The sequence below is a fragment of the Silurus meridionalis genome, chromosome 2 (genome assembly GCF_014805685.1).
Source record: "Silurus meridionalis isolate SWU-2019-XX chromosome 2, ASM1480568v1, whole genome shotgun sequence".
Lineage (NCBI taxonomy): Eukaryota > Metazoa > Chordata > Actinopteri > Siluriformes > Siluridae > Silurus > Silurus meridionalis.
In genome coordinates, this window is record NC_060885.1 from 17,452,892 (window position 1) to 17,476,435 (window position 23,544).

The 23,544-nt window shown below is 35.2% G+C and overlaps 2 protein-coding genes across 7 annotated transcripts in view; one reads left to right on the forward strand and one right to left on the reverse strand.

The window, feature by feature from the left end:
- Positions 1 to 605: 605 nt before the first annotated feature.
- On the forward strand, positions 606 to 9,784 carry vstm4a (V-set and transmembrane domain containing 4a). Of its 2 annotated transcripts, none has more exons than XM_046862907.1 (8): positions 606 to 941; positions 2,007 to 2,436; positions 5,685 to 5,738; positions 6,434 to 6,541; positions 6,766 to 6,799; positions 6,889 to 7,007; positions 7,462 to 7,526; positions 8,663 to 9,784. In XM_046862907.1, the coding sequence occupies exons 2-8, from the start codon at positions 2,088 to 2,090 to the stop codon at positions 8,822 to 8,824; spliced, it is 891 nt and encodes a 296-aa protein (XP_046718863.1). In that variant the 5' UTR covers positions 606 to 941; positions 2,007 to 2,087; the 3' UTR covers positions 8,825 to 9,784. The 2 variants fall into 2 exon arrangements, with proteins under 2 accessions (XP_046718863.1, XP_046718853.1); XM_046862897.1 differs by having other exon boundaries at positions 607 to 941; positions 2,041 to 2,436; positions 8,663 to 9,781.
- Positions 9,785 to 12,069: 2,285 nt separating this feature from the next.
- wdfy4 (WDFY family member 4) overlaps positions 12,070 to 23,544 on the reverse strand; it is a 44,490-nt gene continuing 33,015 nt past the window's right edge. For 4 of the 5 annotated variants that reach the window (XM_046867004.1, XM_046866998.1, XM_046867001.1 and 1 more), the window contains exons 48-62: positions 23,490 to 23,532; positions 23,271 to 23,390; positions 23,065 to 23,182; positions 22,808 to 22,917; positions 21,835 to 21,988; positions 20,737 to 20,828; positions 19,406 to 19,618; positions 18,948 to 19,080; positions 18,178 to 18,335; positions 17,919 to 18,077; positions 16,778 to 16,957; positions 15,685 to 15,867; positions 15,112 to 15,208; positions 14,283 to 14,403; positions 12,070 to 13,543 (exon numbers count right to left, since the gene is read on the reverse strand). In XM_046867004.1, the coding sequence (XP_046722960.1) occupies positions 13,477 to 13,543; positions 14,283 to 14,403; positions 15,112 to 15,208; positions 15,685 to 15,867; positions 16,778 to 16,957; positions 17,919 to 18,077; positions 18,178 to 18,335; positions 18,948 to 19,080; positions 19,406 to 19,618; positions 20,737 to 20,828; positions 21,835 to 21,988; positions 22,808 to 22,917; positions 23,065 to 23,182; positions 23,271 to 23,390; positions 23,490 to 23,532 (1,948 nt within the window). In that variant the 3' untranslated portion in view covers positions 12,070 to 13,476. The other variant, XM_046867002.1, reaches the window with a different exon arrangement.

The following is a 23,544-nucleotide window of genomic DNA, read 5'->3' on the forward strand; positions in this document are numbered from 1 at the left end:
CAACCTCAATGCTCTAGAATTTTGCTCTGCTTTGAAAGAACCTGCCTGAAAAAAAAAAAAAAAAAAAATATATATATATATATATATATATATATATATATATATATATATATATATATATATATATATATATATATATATATATATATATATATATATATATATATATATATATATAATTTCTTACTGTGTCTCTATACATAAGCATGTTGTGTGATTCCCCTTGGCAGCACTCCACCATCATGGAAAGCGCCAACTCAGCACATTGCAATGCCCAATAAATAGTCATGTGTCTAACCACACTGACTGGTAGACAACCACTATAGGCATAGGAGAGAGGAAGAAAGCCAGAAAAAGCCAGTGCATTCCTCATTCACCAGAATACAAGTGCTTCCATAAATCCTACTGAATGTCAGCGGTGTAATGAACATCATTTCGAGCCTTACCACACTGTTGAACCTTACTGCGCACGAATGACCGGTTATATAGGGTTAAGCGTGTACAGTTGTGGTTCCCTGCAACAACAAAAAAAAACAAAAAACAAAATGATTATGCAGCCCACTGTCTACAGTCATTATTCAGGCATTACTGAGAACCTGGAAATTTATGCTGCTTCCCAAACTCCTCTCAGGAAATGACATTTCCTACAGACACTATACTGGAGAGGGGAGTGATTAAGGGAGAGAGTGAAAGAGAGACCCAGAGAAAAGAAAGAGTGAGGAAGAGGGGTGTTTCTAACCGGGAACAGAGCTTTCACTGTTCCGTACTATACACTCACAGAAACACACACTCAGAGAAACAGAAAAGGAGAGAAAAAGAGCAGAAACCTTACACACATTTGCTTTCTCTAGGTGTTTAGCTGGGTGTATGGAGCATTCTGGTCTGAAAAATGAAACTCTCATCTGTTGTGATTGTTCTCCTGACTAGGGCTTTGATTGGAGGTAAGCTTGTTTGTTTGCATTTTGCCCTTTCTTGCAAAATAAAAGAAATTTACAATTTTCTATGAGAGTGAGAATGATGAATGATAATGAGAGAAGGAAACAACAACTGTAACCAAGTTTGACAAACTTTAGTGTCTTTGTGAAACTTAGTTACTACACAGAAGTGACTGCATTGGATCACTTGGATGAAATAACTTTCTTAGTGCTAGTAAAGCAATTCAGTGATGTAGTTTAAAAATGCTAGAAACCTATTTACCCTTTATTTGTCTTTTAGAACTACAGAAATATCACTGAGTGTTATTGAGTACTGTCAAACGTCTAGCATGTTAGTGATTTAAACTTTGCAGGTCAATCCAAAAAGATCCTTCAGCATTTGTAAAAAATTTCTTGTGAAATGAAACCAGTCTTGCATGTTAAAATGGTGGTCTTGTGTGATGTGGTTTTTGTACTAAAAACATTCCCATGGCTAACTAGTTATGGATCTCAGTACTGCGGACCAAACATTTAATGCAACAAAAATTTCCAACAGCTGCATTCAATCTTCTCAATGTGTTCTCTGCTTTCTAGTTCAAGAAGGCAGGCAAATGTTTTCCACCTGTAGTTTTCTTCTTTTTGGATCGTGCTGAGACTGGACACATGCAGAATGTTTTTGTAGGCCTTTGGACAAAAAAAAAAAAAAAAAAAGCTAATGAATCCTTTACTATGAATTATTTTTTATTATTATTTGTTGTAAGACATAAGTGCAGTCTAAATCCTAATCCACACACACCAACCTCTCTACCAGATCTATTAGATGTTTTCAATGATATTCACAGATTTTATTAAGCCTTGTCTTCTTAATGTTCGAGCAGCAATCACTGTAATCATTATGCATTCAAATGTGGGAAAATAAGTAGGACTGCGCATTCCCATATGTCATAACCATTTCCTAATCAGTGCTAATTATTGCATATTTATCTTTGTGGTGCCAGGATTAAGTATTTATATTGTGCTTTGCTACAGCACTAAAATCAAGATGAGAGAATTTAAAGCTCTCTTCTAAGTTTTTTTTTTTTTTTTTTTTAGCATTTCATCTTACTCTGCTTCTTTATCTCTTAAGAGTTGATTGAGGCTCTGAATGTGACAGTGACCCCTGGACCGGTCACTATGTGTCTGGAGGGAGAAAATATTACCATGTCATGCCTGGTTTCTCAAAAAAAGAGGAGCAACAGCGTGCTGGTTCTGCGCTGGCTCTACTTCCCAAAGCCTGAGGATGAGCGACTGGTGGTGAAAATGAATTTCAAGAAGGCCAAGTATTACGGGAACTACAGCCTAAGCTTTTCACAGACCAAATTTTACCTGTGGGAGGAAGTAGAAGGACAGATATACAGCCTGCTGATCTTCAATGTGTCCAGGGAAGACCGAGGCAACTACAGCTGTAAAGTGCAAGAGATACGCAAACAAAGGAACAAGTGGAGGGCCTCGTCAAATGGCACAGGGACCATGGAGCTACGAGGTAACAGCAATGTTTTATTTTTAGTAATAGTATTATTACGCATACAATCAGGTTAATATGTCTTAAATAATTGAGATTTCCTAGTTGTTCCAAGTGCCACCTTAAATTATTCTTGTGATAAATATTGAGTTTGTTTTTGAACTCAGATAACATAACATTATTTAAAATCATCATTGCATTCTCTTTAGAATCTGGTGTAATACAATGGCAATAATTCAAGCATAAAAAAAAGTAATTGCATCATATTTTTTCTAATTAATTTCTGGATATGAAGAACAGGGCATTTCGTAACTGATAGTTTCTTTTGTAAGCTTTACCACATATTAGCTTCAGTGAATAAGTTGGCTTCAGGATTGCACTTTTTTTTTTTTTTTGCGTATACATCATTTAGTCTTAAAATAGGTTCTGTGCCTATACAAACAGAGTATTGGGCTGTATATGTGTGGTATTTGGACATGTTCTAAAGTCAGAGCAGGGGATATTGGCAAGCATGCACCAAAAACATTTACTCTGGCTGCTTTAGTTTTCCTCTGCTGCTCCAGGGGTAGAAATGAGAGGTCCTATATGTGCTAAAAGCATAAAAGATGAAACATTTAGTTAATAAGAAGTGATTATTTAGTTATGGTTAACAAAAGAGGCAGCTTGTTATTATTTTTATTATTGTTATTTTTATTATCGTTATTATTATTACTATTATTATTATTATTGTTATTATTATTAGTAGTATTATTTTAATTATATTATTATAATGGTGTCTTTGTTGAACATGTCATTGCATTTATTTCTTTTCTTTTGAGATAATACTCATTTTTATTATGCAAATTAAGTCATTATCCAGGCAGTTCATCTCTCCGGTCTGCATAGAATATGAAAATAACTTTTTTTTAAACAATTTTTTTTCATGGATTGAAGCAAGAAGAATGCTCTAGACTATTCATGCAGTTTTGTCAAAGCTCCATATATTTACACTGTCAAGTATACAAGCAGCAGACATTTTCTTGTTTTGTTGGTAACACATTTAAACAACCACAGATTCCTCACATGCACAGAACTGTGAAAGACAAAAACAAAGAACAAACACTGAGAAGTAATAAGGAAGGATACAGAGCTCATGGTTGACTTCAGAATGGTCAATTTGCGATGTTTATGAACAACAAAAGAAAAACAGATCTGAGTTACAGCACAGGGCACAAATATTCTACTCAAACTGAGTACAAGTTCATGCACTTCAGAAACAAAACCAAAGCACAAGCAAATCTTGTTTTCTATTAACATTCTCCACGTTTATACTTTAGATCTGAATACACATTTTTAAAGAATGTGCTTTCATTACTTTTCTGCAGCGCTAGTGGAAAAACAACTTAAATGCAGCATTTGGACAGGCTTTACAGCTCCTCTTGAAACAGCGAATACAGATCACATGTGGACTCGTGCACCCGAGCAGAACCCTGTTATTAATGCAGGTCTGGTCCTCATCTGAGTGCAAGCCAGTGTTAATGAACAGCACATGAGCAGTGAAGAAAGATGCACACCTAGTTCTATTAGAGCCCAGAGCACAGGAAGAGAGGTATAAAGCAGGGCCAGAAGCCAATAAATGCTTTATCAGGCTGTTTAAAAGGACTTAAAAAAAATGGCTTATCTTTCTTCTTTCTTCTACTTTTTACACGTTATAATCATAATAAAGTCGATGTGATCATCGACTTTCTTATTTCCTCAATTTTTTTATGTTATAATCGTAACAAAGTTGATTCAATCAAACTTTCATTTAATTACAAATTAATCGAGGTATACAGAACCTTTTTTCTATTTTTACAGTGAAAATATATAGTTAATGAAAATAATGACTAACCAAGCTTCACAATACACTATTTGTGCATCCTTTAAAATATTTTTTCCTTCAAATTGAAATACAAATTACTTAGATCAAATAAGGTAATGAAATAAAAGTACACTATATATATAAAATATATTATAGTCAATTATTAAAATCCCAGACTTGAAATGTGCCTAAAGCAGATTTGAAATATTTTTAATTGCCTGTGGCCTGATCTTACTGGAGACTCATCAAGCACAAATCTGCAATCTTGCTAAAAAAACAGATTCGTTTGAGAAAAGGAGTGGTTAAAACAAGAACAGAGGGCAGAAGTGATATTCACTCTCATTCGTTACTATTTTCCAAAAGCATGTGCCTAAGTGTTTTATTTCTCTCATACTCAAATATTTAGTTTTATGAATTTAGGAAAGATACAGTGCTGTACAAATGTTGTAAAATGTTTGCAGTCATTCTCTGGACGTTGATAAATAATGCAGCTTGTCATGTTTCGGTAAACCAAACCCTACAGCAAGCATTCCTATGTCTAGAAACTTAAAGCACTGACACCACAGACTCCTTCCCAAAATGTTAAACAAACATCTCTTCACAAAAAAATTCTTTCAAATAAAGAAAAGTGCTTTTTTTTAAAAAATATTTGTGTTTGTGGATATTGTCTTCTATAAATATCACTGTGTACAACCTATTCAAATAAGGGCATTATTAAAAATCTCATAGCTGGCACTACTGTTATAGAAAATAAACCAACACCCCTGAACCAAATCCACAGCACTGTGTGAAAAAATATGATTTGATATACAAACCATGGATTTTATTAAATGAAAAAGTAGGACATAGAAATAAATAGTGCTAAATTAACTTAATGAACTGAATTTAAATTAAACTTACACACATTTTCAATAGTTTATATAATTTCAATTCAATTCAATTCATTTTTATTTGTATAGCGCTTTTAACAATGAACATTGTCTCAAAGCAGCTTTACACAGATAATGTGGTGATAAAAAATGAATATGTTCTTTATAAGTAAGTTTATCCCTGATGAGCGAGTTTATAAAAGGCTTCTAATCACTTCAACATAATCCGTCTTTAAAAGTGGAAGAAAAATATGTTTAAATGCAGTCTGTTAAAAATAAAACTTAGGTTACTAAAGATTCTGAAGATCCCTATTGTGTCTGGTTGAGTTTGATAATAAATGTGCTTCAGCATGTCCCAAGATTAGAAATAATCTCTGTAAATGCATATTTACAATCATATATCATTAAAATGATTGTGGTTTGGTGTGAGAGTGGGCTTTTTATTTTATTGCACATTGGAGGCAACTTTAGGGAGTTTAATCTGACCAAAAGCAATGTGTTACAGGGAGGTGCGGCTCTCTTCATATTTATTAAACCTGTTTCTCCCTTTATGATTGCAGTGCATTATGTAGGAGTCCCCGAGAGCACCGATAACATCTGGCGCTGGTTTCAAGGTATAGAGTGATTTCTAATTTTAAATAAACAGTCATCGTAAAAACATACAGTATTGTATGCATTACAGTCTGGACCATATCTCCACTATCAGAAAGCATTAATTGACAATTCCTTCTAGTCTCTATAATGAAAAAAGAACACACACAATCTCTAAAAAGCAACTCTTCTTTGGCCCAGTTTTTTTGGCCAGCCCTTTCCCATGAGAGCACTCTCCACCCTTATATGAAAGCACTTGCAGGATTTCAGGGGAACACAGAGTGCTCTCTCCGGTTTCCTATCCTTTTCAACAAAAGCACAGTATTGCACATTCATTCCGTATAAAAACACAATAAATGCAGTTAGAGACTCACAATTTATAAACAGTAACTGACGTGTGATTGCAGCATATAAAACATGCATAAAGGTATAATTGATTGTTATGATTCTACATAGTGAAGTTTGAAAGAGTTCTGTATTTAAACTGTTTCACAAAACAATAACAAGTCGAAAGCATTTAATTTGTGGATAAGATGCCACTTTGTTTAATGAATAAGATTAGATCAGATATTTTCTGCTTTTGCTGAGATTCTTCGCTGCTCGGCACCATATCGGTTTTATCATTCATATGAAAGATTTTGGAATGCTTGTTTTTGAGCATGCTCTCACTGTCCATCTATATGCGTCCATCATAGATTCTTTTGTGTGATTTTTTTAGATCTTTATTTGTGTGCAGTGCTGATCTGCTCTGTCGGACTAATTTCTACATTGCTTTTCATCGTTAAAATTACATGTCAATGCATGCAGCATAAGCGAAGACGGAAAGGTGAGGAGGCTTTATTTCTGTTATTAAGCAGATATAGTTCATCTGGTTCTATATCTTCCTGCTAAAAACTAAACTGTACAAGGGAAAATGTAGATTCCTGAATTTAAATAACAAAATTAACTATAAAAATTATGTTAAAAATTGCTTAAAATTGACTAAATACTATGATGGTTTAATGATTATTATTATTATTTTTTATTATTTCCTATTTTTAATCTATTCAGCCAGATTTTATTTGGTGAAATCCCCAGAAAACAGGTAAGGCTTCACTTCATGACTATTTATCTTATTCGTGTAACTGATGATGTATTATAGATGTTTTAGAACTAAATATAAATGCTCTGTAGCTCTGGAGAGACAGTGACCAGCATTGCCAGCTCATCTCCTGGAATGCACAGGAAAGAGAAAAGGCATAAAGCACCACCCAAAGACATCACTTCACAACCACCAGTGATACCAGTGAAAGGTATGACTTCCAGACGAAACCCTGCAGATCCTAAAATAACAGGCTGGAGCCCTAAACTCTGCTTCGAAACATTAAAGCCTTGAGCATTAAGTGATACAGTGTTTAATCATACACTAATTGAACTACTTTGACCTTAACCCTTTGGCATGAACTTTAGTATTATCACATTATCACATATACAGTAACTAATCTGTGACTTGTTTTATTGCAGCAGCAGTGAAGTGATTTACTGTGTGTTAAATGTTTGGTTAAGCCTCATGGCATCACGTCATCATGCAAAGAGAAAATGTTGACTGAGGTTAAACTATGAACATCTGGAATAAATTAAAAGAATGATTTATATCTGTCAGCATTCATTTTTATTTAGTGGTTATCTAATGAATTTTGGAAATGCAGTCTTTGTTATAATCTGTAATTTATTCAATTTGTAATTCACATTTTTATCCTTTTGCAGCTCCTGTTCCACGTAAACCACGTAGGACCAAACTTTTAAAAGTCCAACCTAGAAAATCAAACATGGTGAGATTTGTTGTTGTTGTTGTATCAGTCAGTCATTCATATAATATAGCAACAAAAGGAATCATGCACTATTACTCGTTTTTATGAGGAATAATAATTGTAATAATTTCTGTGCATAATCCTTTTTTTCACATAATATTTGATTTCTAAAAACCTTGTATTTTTTTATCTTTATGTCAATTAAATTATTGCCCACAATATGCAAGGGAGAAATTATTGTTTTTGGTTGTTGGTATTGCTGATATCACCATTTTCATGGCTTGTAATCGCATTTACCTTTATTGCTTTTTGAAACAGAATTATTTATTTAGCAAGCTTGATTCTCATTGCATTGCCTTTTACTAAAATTATTACAGAGTACAGAGTAAAAAGCTGAGGAAAATGAGAATTATTTTGAGATACTTAATCCCATCTTTAAGAGAGCTTATATTTCATATTGTACCTGGTCTAACTGGCAGGGTACGTTAAATAAATATGTGGTAATGTGCTGTTATAAAAAACAAATTTTTTAATTAAATGTGATTAAAGGTACTAATTTGAGCAGTTTTATGAACATTACGGAACATGAAAATTTTTTATTACTACTTTTATTTTATTTGTGTTGCACTTATTCACAACAGAAGGAACAGAGAGCTTACTACTTTTAATTCTTACTATGTATTTTCTCCTGGCTGGAAAAGAAACAAGAGAAAGTGAACAAAATAAAATAAAATGTACAAACTACTGTATATCTATCTATCTATCTATCTATCTATCTATCTATCTATCTATCTATCTATCTATCTATCTATCTATCTATCTATCTATCTATCTACATATAAACATTGTGCAAAAATATACAACTTTATCGCTACAGATTTGTGACAAAAGTAAAACTTTTTCGTCCAAGGACATAAGCAATCTTTTTTACAGACAAAACCAGATCTAAAGTTGGATCTGTAATTTCATGTTGATGTGTCCAAGCATTCCCAGATTACCGAATGCAATTCCAGACCCTGACCACATACAGTAGTCTTTACCACACTGAAACGCCCTGCTTTTTTTCTCTCTGTATGTCTGTCTGTCTGTCTGCCTCTCTCTCTCTCTCTCTCTCTCTCTCTCTCTCTCTCTCTCACTGTGCTCTTCCTGTCTCAAAGCCGCGGGTGGCAGATGACAGCCTGACATACGCGGAGCTGGAACTGGTCAAGCGAGTGCCCGAGGTTAAAAGAAGCAGCTCAGGATCTGCACAGCTGGAGACCAGTGCAAACTGCACAGGAACTGTATACGCCCAAATCCTCTTTGTGGAAAAGCAAGTGTAAATTCAGCTGAAACTCTTTTGTATTGGAATTATTTATGATATAGCATTTGGGATTGTTTACATGCATTATTTTCTTGGCATAAAGGCAGAAGTCTGAGCATCTGTCATTTGTACATTCACAATGTTTTATACTTGGGTACATTCACAAATTACATGTGTGCAAATGATCTTTTTTTTGTTTGTTTGTTTGTTTTTTTAATTGCGAGAAGATATTGCTTCACAGTTGGATTTAATCCAATACTGAGATTTAATTCTGATGTTATAATTATGTTCTTTAAAATAAGCAATGTAATAAAATAATAAAATATGTAATTTCATTGTAACAACATTTTTTTTTTCAATTCATCAGGGTCCTGTAAAGATTAGAATGATTTGCAAGTTATAGATTCATAAATAGGAAGCACTTCTACATCACATAAAACATCAAGCCTCACACAGGGACTAATGCAACCCGCAGACCATTTAAGTAATTTAACCCTCAACATATACAAGCTGCATGTTTGTTAGTATACTCTGGGGCTGATGTATCGTTATTTCTGCCCCTCCTACATGATTGAATTCTGACTATAGTGAGGATGAAAGGTAAAAAAAAAACAAATCTCAAATTGTGAATTACAGCTCCATGTGTATGCCTTAGTTCACTGTCAGGGCTCTATGTTTGGGATGAGATGATTATGAGAGTGTCTCCTCTGCACAGCTCTGAAGGCAGTGACTATGATGAACCCTCTAATGGTTACATTTATTCAAATTATACTAATTGTGATCATGGTTAATAATTAGCTTTACAGTGCATTATAATTGGGTTAGACTACAAGATGGTTCTGCCTTGATGCTATAATTTATTTGATTTAATTATTCAGAAGTGCCCAAATGGTTTGACATTTTAATATCATAAAACCACTGACGTATTAAAACTGAGATCACATTGTCTATTGAGAAGGTCATTTGATTCTCTCCGTGAGATATATGATGATTATTTTCCAGTCTATTAAGCTCCTCCACTTAGCACAATTAGCCACTCGCACAAAGGTTAAAGAGAGCGACCCTCCTCCTCTCTCTCTCTCTCTCTCTCTCTCTCTCTCTCTCTCTCTCTCTCTTTATTTCTCTCTCTTTCTCTCTCTTGGCTGTGGTCATAGTGCATATTAATGAGCAGCTACACTGGTAGACTAGCAGAGAGGCCTGGGCAGGATGAGACAATAAGCCTAAGGATTAGTCTGTAGCACAAATAATCACACGATGAGTTCAACAGCTGTCACAAAAAGAATGGTGACCTTGTGGTTAATTTTCAGAGAATAAGGTGAAAATGGGGCCAACATGCTTTTCTGTGAAATTATCCCATGTGGAAATTGCAGGACAGAGACTGGAGCCGAGCAGAGCAACCACAAAGCAGAACAAACCACAAACTAGAAAAAGACTTACATGTAACAACAAATTAAACAAAAAAAAAAAAAAAAAAACTTCATCTGCACTCAAATCTGTTGAGTTGTTCTAAACAACAGCCTCTTTTAAATTCACTCCAGATGCCTAGAAATTGTTTGCCTTTTCATGGTGTAAAATCGAAAGCCTCTCATGGATGGAATTTGATTCTATCATTGTGTGAAACTTGATATAATAATGACATCTTTTGTTTTATAATGCTAGATTGAAAAAATAAAACACAGCTATGAAACCAAATGTTCGCAATAATCTATACCTCCCACATCCACCTTAATGTATACTATTGAACAGACACACGCCCTAAATCATCAGGAATTGAAGCTTCCATAGCGATTTAGCTCCCACTATCCTTCTCGGGACGTTTCAGGCTGCTTAATGACAACCATTAGGAGGATGCAATCTCAAAAGGTTGGGAGTAAAGCAACAATTAACCCTCTTCCTGAGGGAGGTACATGAAGGATGGCCTAATGGGAGCATCGTCAGCTCCAAATAATCTTGGCCCTCTTCTAAAACAACGCCGACGAGGAACAGAATATAAGTGCAAATGGGGAAAATCCAAAGTATTACACAATTTCAAACTCCACGCCTACATTATAGAACAGAGATCAAAGGAAAAGTAATATAATGAGTACATTGAGAAATCAATCTAAGTGCAATTACAGGCTAGTCTGAGTTTGTATCTTCAAATGTTTTGTTTGGATTGGATGGATGGATATTTTATTCAGTTATGCTCTATCTTGGTCAGGGTTGCTGTGAATTCAAGGAATACTGATTGTTAAACAGGAATACCATACACATCCATACACACTTTTATACATCTAACTTACATAAATTTATTGATAACGGAAAAATCAGGAAGAAACCTATGAACAGAGAGTAACCTGAGCTCAGGATCTGAACATGTGACCCTAGAACTGTAAGAGCTGTTAAAGCTGTAAGAATTGATTATTTTGTGTCATTTTATTTTTTGTTGATGTAAAACTGTAGACTTTATTGTATATGGTAAAGCTGTGGACCCTTTATATTTTTGTATAAATAATACATCTTTTATCAATCAATTTAAAAATTTTTATATAAGTATTTTAAGGTAGGTTATTAATATAATTATGTGATATAATTTATATACTTTTATTATAGTTTTTCTCAGTTGCTTTAAAGCGTTTTTCGAATTATCCCTAATATCATGAATTATCTCTAATAATCACAAACCAGTAAGTGCACTCTCAAAACAATTTGTACAAACAGCACAATACATTGGATTTCTTGCAAGACCATGTACATTTCTCAAAATCTTTGGTTCATCTCTCAAAAGTTAGTATTTGTGTCAATGAACATGCCCATTAGAATAATCCTTATGTCATTGTTTACAAACAAGATCATCACAATGTTTAGTCATGGTGTCAGTATGATGCTGCACAGTTTTAGTATTTCCTAATATAATCTACGGTTTGGGTTACAGTGATTGAAAATGCAACAAGGCTAAATTTCTTCTGTATGACAGCTATGAATTTCAGCAGCACAAATGTATTCATTTGATTGCAGATTTGATTAATATTGATTGCATGAGACCGAACAGGATTCACACCTTTACTGTACTGTAATAGTGTTTGCTAGTTTCTTGGTTGTTCCTCCATTTTCAGAAAATGTAATTCTGTGTTTTGCTCTGTCTGTCGCCAATTGAAGATTCACAAGATACACCTTTGACCTGTTTTAGAGAACTAGTTGATCATTGGTTGATCTGATGCCACTCACTCACTTTCATAAGTGAAATTCAAGATTCATCTGCACAATTCATCAACTCAAGACACATTTACAAAAGAAAAGTTTAATAGAAATTTAAGATTGACACATTATTACAATTGGTTTAACCATTCAATGACTTATGCCATGAACTGATGCCGAGATGTTTTGGGGGTTAAGACTATTCAGGTGAAAACAGTATAATATATTTTAATCAACACGACATAAACAACTGATAATGTACAGTCGGAAACAGCAGACAATTGTAAACAATCAATTAAATGACAGCATTCGCAATTTAATCAAAGCAACGAGAATTGTTTTTATGATGTGCACAAGTGAATAAATGAGGGGGAGGTTGAACAAGGAGTTTCGAGAATTTCATTTCTGATCTGAGAAATTTTCCAAAGCAACTGAGAAAAACTGTAAGACAGAACAGAAGAGTTAAAAAGCAGAAGGGTTGCCTGAGAAAAGGCAATTAAATCTCAGATTAAATGTTTTGCTGCTGCTTAGAGACACACTTATAATATCTATATCCAAAAGGCTGCATAATCATGCTCTTTTTTATTTAATACCGAAAACACATATAAAAATATGTAACTGTTAAACAGTTATACTGATCAGTAACAAAAGGAAATCTGTGAGTTTGCAGATCTCGTGTGAGAATTTATGAGCATTCATCACAAAAGTGCTGGCTAAACATTCTTGTAGACCACAAAATAAATAGGGAAAATAAAATCCCAAACACTTTAGCCTTTTAGTGGCAGAGGGAACACTCGCATGCTGGGGTGATTGAGTCACTCTTGTTCTGTTTAAGCTGCTCGTATAAAAAAAACAACTTAATTATCACCAGACACAAGAAAACTAACGCCAAAGCAACTGTCGCACAAAATGCTTTGCATTGTATTCACATATATTTACATGCTAAACACTGCACACAATAGATTGTTGTTACTGTGCACAGTCAGGATTTGAATGCAGACTGTGAGCAGAAGCCAGCTGCTCAATGATACAAACAAATACGCCTATAAAAAAAAATGATCACATGAGCCATGATGGCATACGAAAGACAAAATAAAAAAGTATAAAAGAAAAATAATCTACAGCTAATAGATGCCTAGACACAACTGGGAATAAAATTCCAACAGGCCAATGTTTCTAAAATAAACATCACTTGGCTTCATTTAGGAAAAGGAGGGGAAACAGACCATACAAAAAAATGATCTGTACTGTGGAACAAATTAAAAAAAATAAAAAATAAAAAATGCACACACATAAACACTCATGCATATGCTCACACACATCTGCAGCATCCTTCATTTCTTAAATAAGCAGTGTTTTGTTTCTTGCTCTAGCAAGAATGCCATGGTGAGTCCAAGAAAACAAGAAACTATGCGTCATCCCTCAAACACAGCAGGCGCTGTGCAGATCTCTGGAGTCAGCAGTGGTGCAGAAGTCCCAGATGAACGTTGTGCTTCAGTCTTCATAGGTCCAGCTGTATACCCTGCCCCAGGCATCACCTACCAGTAGTGTACCATGAGTCCTGCCATTACATACACATACATAAACACACACAAAGAGATAGGGATAGATTTGATGAAATGTAATAGAATAAAGACAAACTAATTGTATGTACTAATTGTATGCTTTTATTTCTGAAAATGTGTGCCTTATTAAAATACAACATTTTAGTTGTTATTATTAATATTTATATTATTGTAATTTTAATTCCTAATGATCATTTTAATTACTTAAATATATAATTATAAAAACATAATAAAAAGATGCATGCTAATATAATAATATCATTTAAAAGTCTTTACAGCCTAGATATCATTTCAGAAGATTTTTCCTGAGGTTATGGCTTGCTCATTAGAGATCTAAATCAACATCCAGACATCTGTAAAAAAGCTTGTGTAGCATCTACTGTTAAAATGAAATAGAATTATTGTACTACCAATTCACACTAAAAGCTTATTTTAATTTCTCAAATTTCACTTTGGACATCCATCCATCCATCCATCCATCCATCCATCCATCCATCCATCCATCCATCCATCCATCCATCCATCCATCCATCCATCCATCCATCTATCCATCCATCTATCCATCCATCCATCCATCCATCCATCCATCTAACCATCAATCCATCCATCCATCTATCCATCTATTGGTCTATGTCTATCTAGACACCAACTTGCTATAATAAACACCCTTTCTAGAACAATTCAATAAATCATTCCTTCAGGACCTAAAATGTGTAAACATCTGTGACTTTATACCTGGAAATGGCCAGTGCAGTGACAGCAGGATTGTTTTTATATCTACGACGAGAGATGATCTGAGTCCGGTTCAGTTCTCGGCACAACACCAGGTGTCTCTCCCACCTTATTGTGGCGCGCTCTGAGAGAAGCATACAAAAAACCGAAGAGTGAGAAACAAGTCGCCGCTTTTATTAATGGTCAGCATGTTGTTAAATTGAGAAAAATACATCTAATATAAAGTGTTCACTGTTACAAAGAGTTCCCCCAATTTAATTTGTGTGTTGTGATACTTATACGCTCTGACGCTGTGCTGTAACCAATGTGCACCAAATTGGATTTGGGTATTATTGCTTTCTAAATTGCATGCCTACATCAGCGAAATTGCTCATCAGTGTTTACCGGCTGTATGTTTAATAACTTTGCCCCATAATTCCTTGCAGCTAGCCCTAATGGCTTGCATGGAAGAGTGCACAATTATGAACTTTTCTCTGAATCCCTCAAAGTCAAACTTCCAGCTGAGTCTCAGCCATGACACTTAAATAGTAGCCACAGTGTAATTCAATTTGAATGTTGGAATGATGCCTCATGTACTGTTCCTGCTATTTCATTTCAAGCATTACTTGACATGGAAAAAAAAGCAAATACTGTTTCATTTCCCAATACTACGGGACAATTTTTGTTATATTGTTTCCATACAACGGCACATTAGATGCTTTATGGAAGCTTATGGTTGAAATAGTCTTATAACCAACCAATCTATTCCAGCACAGCTCGAGGCAACCAAGAACGAGAGAAAATCCAGGCTCTTGTTCGACGTTGCTGTTAAGGTGAAGTGTATTAGTGTTACCTGTGTCCTCTGCAGACGGGGATACAGCATCCCCCGGAGACACTGAACGCTTTTCATGTCCAGGTAATTGTACCTTTGTATATTCAGTCTTCCATATCTGCAAGAGAGCCACACAGCTAATGAAGAAAAAAAAAATCAAAAGCAATAGAAGCCATAATCATAAATCAAATTGGGGGGCCATTGATGTAGCACAGGTCTGTGCTCCAATTTGATGCCTAATTTAGAAACCATTTTGATTTAATAACTGCTCTTAGCTCATCTAAAGTGAGCATATGTTACTATCACTGCTTCCCTGGGAATCCAGATCCCAGCCGGCAAGGCATTTTTCAATACCACAGTCATCATATTTGAATATTTCGCAGCTGAATTGCCTTACTATTAAACAGACAAAGCCTTTGAGGAATGATTTATTACCTATACACAGGATTTACTTGTATGAGAACTATTTCCTATTATTGCTCATTTTCTTATTATTGCTCATTTAAAATAATGATACACTCTAAAAATTGGTAATGCCTAAAGCAGAAAAATGTATATCCTCAGTAAGAGTGGTTTAAATTGTAGAGCACTCACCCTAACAATACCATCCGCACAGCCAGTGATAATGACATTGCGTGGGTCCCACTCATACTTCTGTGTGAAGCAGCAGCACAGGATACTGCCCTCCGGCCCATACGGGGTGTTTACAGATGCAAGCAGCTGGCCTTTCATTGTCCACAGGTATAGATTTGTCCCTGAACATGACACAATCTCACCCTGAAGGACAGACAGAAAATAGTGGACTGTAATGTAATCATGTATGGCTATGGCTATGTAGGCTTGAACTATTCACATTATAGAGGGAAGCTGATGCAAATAATACATTTGAAAGGACCGACACATTTTTGAAAAATAATAATCATAACAGTAAACCTGTACACACACAAAGTTATACATAGGTTAAGAAATAAAACAAATAATATATATATATATATATATATATATATATATATATATATATATATATATATATACATACATTTTTATTTTATTTTTTTCTGAACAGTATGTTCAGTTTTTTAACCAGAAACATGAGGAGCTTTACCTGAAAGGCTGTTGGAAAACTATATATTTATTATCAATTATATCAATTATATCATATATTTCATAAATTATATTTTAATTGTTACGATGTTAATCACTTACAAAAATGCTAATGTAATAATAATAATAATAATAACAACAATAATAATCATATACATTTACTATTTCCACTACAAGCTTTTTTTTCATCGTCAAGAGAATGAATAATAATTAAAAGAAAAATTTAATTAATTCTTTTTTTTTTTTACTAATCAAAACTGTAAAAGTTAGACGACTATGAGGCTTTGGCCACAGTGAGGAGGGAAGGATGTGGCCTCCCCTTCCTCACCATACTGGACGTTTCTGGCAGCAGGCCACAGAGCTGAAAGAGCATCGCTGCACATCACTCAGCACAGAAAACGAGCCACCCCTCACTGTGGCCTGAGTCTGCCACAATATTTCCCAGTGCAAAAGGCAAACAGTTAAATAAATATAAGAAGAAAATGATGACAGATAGAGGTGGTGTAAGAGAACAGAAAGGGAGGATAAGATAAGCAGTAAGGAAAACCCCTGGGCAAACTCCATGTACTTTATGTAAACCTACAGTGAGATCGTTGATGGCTAAGGCAGTGACACTGGACGAGTGTGCAGGGAGCTGAGTGATGTAGTTGAGCTCCTCCAGGTCCCATAAGATGCATGTCTGGTCCTGAGAGCCGCTAATGATTACACTGTGTGACTCAGACACTACTAGACAGGTCACTGTGTCTGTGTGTCCATAGAGGGCCTGTGAGTTAGTCAAAAAAACAAAAAACATTCAGTCAAATGAGAGAAATAATTAGAGAAAAATAATATATTTAAATAATAACTAACTATAGCAGGGTTTGCTTACTAACAGACTGTGGACTAAATACTGATAAATTGTTCACCAAAATACATTAAAGTACTTTCACGGAGCACTGTGCAGAGCCTCTATTCTGGATTGTTGCAGCCAATCACAGGCATTTCAAGGTAGCTCATCGATCCAGAGATTAGCTTCAGGACATTAGTTCAGAAAGTAATAGTTCTCTAAAAGGTTTTTCCTCTTCATCTGACTCAATTAAAACAAGTAGACGATGAAAACAGGATGTGTGAAGATGACTGGAAAGTGAAAAATTGTGCTTATTCTCTGCATGTGAAATTCAAAAGTGAAATGTCTGATGTGAAAAAAACTGATGTGAAATGTTGCAATGGCACAAAACATAACCAGCATTGTAGTTTCTTATTTATACTAATTATTGAAGCTAAAGCATTAAAAAGGTCATATCCTCACTCAGTCATGTTAGTTCCTTATCCAGTCTTTTGTAAGCAAGAAATTTTACAAAGGCATTTCATTGTTACTTGAATACTCCTATCTATAGACTGTAAACAAGCTGTCATGAGTAATTAATGAGTTCAAGAGAAATATTAACACTTTATGCTTGGTGTTTTTAATGGATTATTTTTAGACAGACTACAGACTATCATCATCTTCCTTTTGCTTTCACTTTATTTCCAATAGAAAAGTTTATTAATATTTCATTTTTAGTATATGATCTATAAACTAGTCCATAGTGGTTTACAATGGTCGTTTTCAAATGAAGCCAGTGATTTTTCTTTTTTCATTTTTATCTAATGATGTTATCAAGAGGAAATAGAAATAAACAAAAAGAGTGTTTTTTTTGTTTTCTTGGAATCAACATGTCTTTATAAATAAAGGGGTGCCTGACCTGTTTGAGTTTCATGTACTTGAGCTTGTCCTTAATGATGGAAACCTCCCACACACACACCACTGTGCTGCTCCCAGCTGTGAGGATGATATTACTGTTGGGACAGGCAGCACACACGGCCTCTCCCCAGTCTGACAAATTTTCCCACACTGCAAAGTCCTGATATACAAAATACAAGCCATGATCCACTTTCAGAAAGTCAGTCATCTGGATGATGCACTAATAAGTAAGTGAATAATTGAATGATGTGTATAAACACCTTTGCTGTTGTGTAATTGCCAAATGAGCATGTGTTGTCATAGTAACCCCAGCAGAAGTAAGTGTTCCAAAGAGGAGGCATGAGCAACTTGTTCTTCTCCATAACCAAAATATCCTTCTCCCCACAAACGATTTGATTGACAGGGCCATGCATCAGCTCTAAGCAAGCACACATAAAGGAATCGATATGTTTATAACAGCTCACTGATAAAGGTACAGTATGTAACACTTTGTGCAGTCGTAACAATCTCCTGATATCTAAACTCTGTATATTCTGCATTCTTTCTGAGGCATATCAATTCGAGGCTGCAATGTTACATGCATAGGAATCTAATCTAAACACACATAAATAGAGACTCAGAGTTATTGATCACACTGATGAAATGAAATGAGAGAATGAGAAGATGAGTTACAGAGAGAATGAGAGAGAGAGAGAGAGAGAGAGAGAGAGAGAGAGAGAGAGAGTTTTCATCTCATTTTCCAAACAGAGCCTTTTGGGATATTCAGATTATTAAATAAGCCTCAGTGGCAGCATCATCAAGATGCGTCTAACAAATAGAATAAGCTGCTGCCCCTCTGCCTGAGAAAATTAGCCCATGAACAGTCTAGCCAGCATCTTCTTTCTGCAGCTCCGATCGCTCCCAGCGGACATGGCCCCATCTTGTAAAAAAATAATTGAGGGTGGGATAAAATAATAAGGTGGCTAAGAATGATTAAATGAGGGTGTTTCTGCACCATAGTGCTGCATGTTTTTTCTGAACAGCTCGGTACCTTTTAAGGGCTGAACTGATGGCTTCAGTTTGTCCAGTTTGAAGAAAAATGGGGTGATGAGATTGGCTCCAGTCGTCTCTTTGCCTGTAGAGCTCTTGTGTACATTGCGGCTGGGGTGAGGCTTCGTGAAAAGCTGCAAATAAATCAGTTACGATCTTAGTAATTGGTGCGTTTGTGTAAATGAACTCATCCGGAGCCATGGAAACTTTAATAGATTCAATATTGCTGTTAAATCAACATTTGATTTTAATGAATTTAAAACTTATGAATTACTCAATTTAAACTACATAAATTTTATACATTAAAAAAAAGAGTACTTTAAATCTTGTACTCAGTAATGAGTAAGGTGTGGCAAATAACTAGATTATTAAAGGTGGGACAATATGTGTGTAATATATGTGTTCATCTTGTCATAAATTTAAAGTGCTCTAAATGTTAATCAGGTTGTTACTGAGCACCTGTCTGGGAATTTGACCAAAGTTGCTGACGTAGCCAAGAACTGTGCTTTTCTTTAATGGGTCCTTCATGCTCTCAGCATCGTGCTTGTCTGTGTAGAAGTAAGGGTGAAAGGTATTGAGGGCCTCAATCGCGGCTGGACCCTGCTGTTTATACCCAAAAATCAGATCGATCCACAGGTGGAGATTTGCACTCACATAGTCACTCTCTAGAGCCTGGTAATAAAAATAAACAAACAAACATATATATATATATATATATATATATATATATATATATATATATATATATATATATATATATATATATATGTATATATAGTGGCTACATCCAAGAACACTAAAATCAATATAAAGACTGAATTGTAATCCTAAGTATACAATAATAACTTTTGCTGACTAATGGCAAGGCCTTCAATAAACATATTACAACTTTAAATTAGTTTAAAAATATATTTGGAGGAAAAGGCTTACACAATAGGCACTTTGATACATGGACAATTATAAAGGCGGGAAATTAAAATGTGATTGCATTTGAACTGCGATTACATTCAGAACATTCGATCTTTAAAATCACAGAAATAATTAAGGTCTGAAAACCTCATTTTGTATGTACTTATATTTGTTTGCCTTCTTGCATTTTGGCAAAACTTTAAAAAGGGCATGAGGGCCAAAGCAGCTCTAATAAGGCTATTCTTAATATGAGAAAAAAATAAAGCCAACCAGTGGTAACAGCCAACTATAACAACAGATCTCAGCGGTGGAAGTTTTCTATATTGTCTTTAGTTAATTTGCATATGGGGAAAAACAAGCAGACAAAATAGCTCATTTTGTGTGAACTGGAAAAACGATACAAATATTGCTCAGTAGATTGGGAGCTGATAAAGCCTGGCCCTTATATGCCTTTAGGCAATGCAAGGAGAGAGGGAAAGCATTCATTCCAATAAGCTGCAAGCTACAGTAATGGAGTTATGAGAGACTGCAGATATTGTGGTTGCTCTGAATTGGCCCTGTTATCATGTAATGACAATGGCGTTAAGTAGAGTAATGGGGCTTCCTTGATGAACTCAACAAGTGCCTATTATCTCTGGAACAGCACAAAGCAGACCGGAGCCAGACACATTTAACTCTTTCCAAATGCATCCAGCAGGAAATAAATGCCAAAAGGTAGTTATACAAAAAACAATGCCATATAGTGGTGTTGTTTTTGTTCGACTAAGAATGCACACTGGTGACAACCTCTACAAGCAGAAAGGAGACGGCACTGAGGGCTACAAGCTGTTCTGTGACTCTACTATGACAGGCTTATTAGTCTACTGAGCAAGGCTACTAACTTCTCTGTGCATGCGAATAAACTCCTGAGGATCTCCTTTAGCCCACGGTGGCAACACAATATCCCCCAGAAGTGTTCCATCCTGCATGCAACCTGAAAAAAAAATATAAGGGAGTATGAAATTATTTTACGTAAGATGAAAGTTCTATCACAAATATGGTATTATTAAAATAGAGTCTGGGATTATTTGTTTTTTTTGTTCTAATAATGATCATATTAGTATATAAAGCTCTCCTATAGTTTTACTTATAGCTATTAGCCTGTGTGACTGGTACATTCAACTGAACGGGTTAATCTAAACCTAAAAAAATCTAAAAACAAGTCATCCCAAATAATATCCCCTTACTCTAAAGTATCTAACTGGATGTCACTGAAAAGTAAATGGTTTTATTGAATAGGCTGAATAGCATTGCCTAGATAATGTTTATAGAAAAATAAAATCTGCATCATTGGAGCAGAAATGTATTTAGGGCCTTGGTTACTAAAGCTTTAAAAAGATGGATTTCATATAAAACCAGAGATGTATTTTACATTTACAGTAATTTGTTTCTATGCCAAACTAAGGCAAAGTCTGAACAAACTTAAAAGTGATCAAGAAAATGAGGAAGTCTTGTTGGTATTTAGGATAACACCCTCCACTGTATAGTTTATATTTTATATATATATATATATATATATATATATATATATATATATATATATATATATATAAACCAGGGAGGTAGAGGTGACATTTTGTAAACTCGGAGAATGTGTGGGCCGCAGTACTCGCAGCATTAAAGTGTTCTCACTCATAGGAGATGTACTCCTCTTAATATTTTCCCAGAACACAGTTTGCAGTTTGCTTTGCTTTGATTATTAATTTTCAAATATGTGCAGGTCAGTGTTATTTCATACCTTCTAAACAATCAAGCAGCAATGTACACTAGGCTTTTGTAAACAGTAGTGTGTGTTATTGGATACTGTAATAAATAAAAGAGCTATTGAGCATGGGCATGGTATCGGGTCAAAACCTCAAAAAATATGTATAAGGTGTATATCCCGGCTGTACTTCACTCCTACACCACACATACATATGCTTAAGATCTTATAGTCTTACCAAACTCAAAATTGTTGGAGTTGATAAGGAAGTCTGGCAGGTAGAAGAATTCTGGAATGAGCTCTCTCACATCGCACATGTTGTCTTTGGAGGCCGACTCCCACTCCTTCTGGATGCTGTGGAACATTCTCTCAGGAACATCAAACGAGCCGCCCTGCACAGTCCCACATCGACAGCACCATCAAAAAACAGCCATTACATCGTAGCCAAGCCAGAAACAACTAAGCAGCACTGAGCAGTGAGCCCATCATGGTGGGAAAAAAACAGTACTGCATCTGAAAGCAAGTTTTCTGCAATGCTTCAGAACAATGGGTGTCTAGAAAGATACAGCCTTAAAACAAACACGACAAATTCATCAGAATTGACGGAGGCTTTTCCGTGAGTCGTAATTCCTTGTGGAAATGTATGTAATTTGCAATAAAAAGATTATCCTCATTGAATGAAAGCAATAAATACTGTACACAGTAAACGCAGTTAGTGTCCCAAATCTTGTTATGATTATTACTGTACAGAAGAATGCTGTTCATGTGCGGAAAATATCGCCACAGAGCGTCACCCTAATATTTGTATTGTGTTATGCTGAATATTAAATATGCATGACATTTTATTTTAATCAATTGATTCCTGCCCTATAAATAAGATATTTCTTAAATAACAAAATGTAGTTTTGTTTGCTTGTGATATGAGCAAATTTATTTGCATATATATTAAAATTCTCACTTTAATTCACTTTTGCAAAACAATACCGTTCTTACAATTCCCAACAAGAAAAAAAAAAATAATAGCGCACCATTCATTTAGGAAGCTTATTTGTGAAATTGCATTTCATAATAAAGTACACACACCACGAAGCTGTAGCTTTTCGCTTCATTTTCGATGGAAACAATTTGGTCAATACTGCAACTTACTGACAAATGTCACATACAGGTCCCAAGAGGGTCAGAAAAGAATATTATGGGAAGACTTCGCATACCTGGAGAGAGAGGAAGGTCTGGGTGAAAGGCTCCATTCTCACAAGGTAAGACGCCACGATGATGGCAGAGGAATAGTGTGTGCAGTAATGACATTGTGCAGACAGCTCACCTGCAAAAGCCACAAGCATCATTTCCAGCATGCATCATAATTACTGTTATAATCAGTTCATAATGAAATTACATTTCAAAGAGAGCAAGTCTGCCGAATAGTTGCAAGTCATTTAGCTGGTAAACAATGATTTAAATGAAATTTTACCGTCATTACTGTCTACTTCATTATATCTCTGGATAAATTTCTCTCTCCTTTTCTCATTCTGAGCACCCATTGGTTTGGACAAATCCCTGAATGATGTCAGGGATGACAAATCCAGTGTCTAACAAGCAGAAGAAAACAATTGTGACACAAACAAAAACCTAGCAAGGAACAAATGAATGAAGAAATGAACGGGTAAATGTATGTACCTCTGATTCATAGTCAGCAAGGATCCATGGGAACACTGGATACTGCATCAAATCATTGTACGTGCGTCCAGCGAGTGTGTTCAAATGCATGAGGTATTCAAAGTTGCTTATCTCTCCTCTCTGTTTAAACAATGAGGTCGGCACACTTCATGGAGCAGAACAACACATAACACTCAGGAATACTTTACTGCAATTTGAGATAAACTGCACACACATTACCTGCCATTTAGCAATAACTGTCTTCTCAGGTGCTGCTGGTTTTCTGTACCAAAAA

Bases quoted from the DNA above. Each gene is read 5' to 3' on its own strand.
- vstm4a (XM_046862897.1), top strand. From the start codon at position 890: ATGAAACTCTCATCTGTTGTGATTGTTCTCCTGACTAGGGCTTTGATT. The intron at 7,008-7,461 runs GTATGACTTCCA...ATCCTTTTGCAG, and splicing joins ACCAGTGATACCAGTGAAAG to CTCCTGTTCCACGTAAACCA. The intron at 7,527-8,662 runs GTGAGATTTGTT...CCTGTCTCAAAG, and splicing joins AACCTAGAAAATCAAACATG to CCGCGGGTGGCAGATGACAG.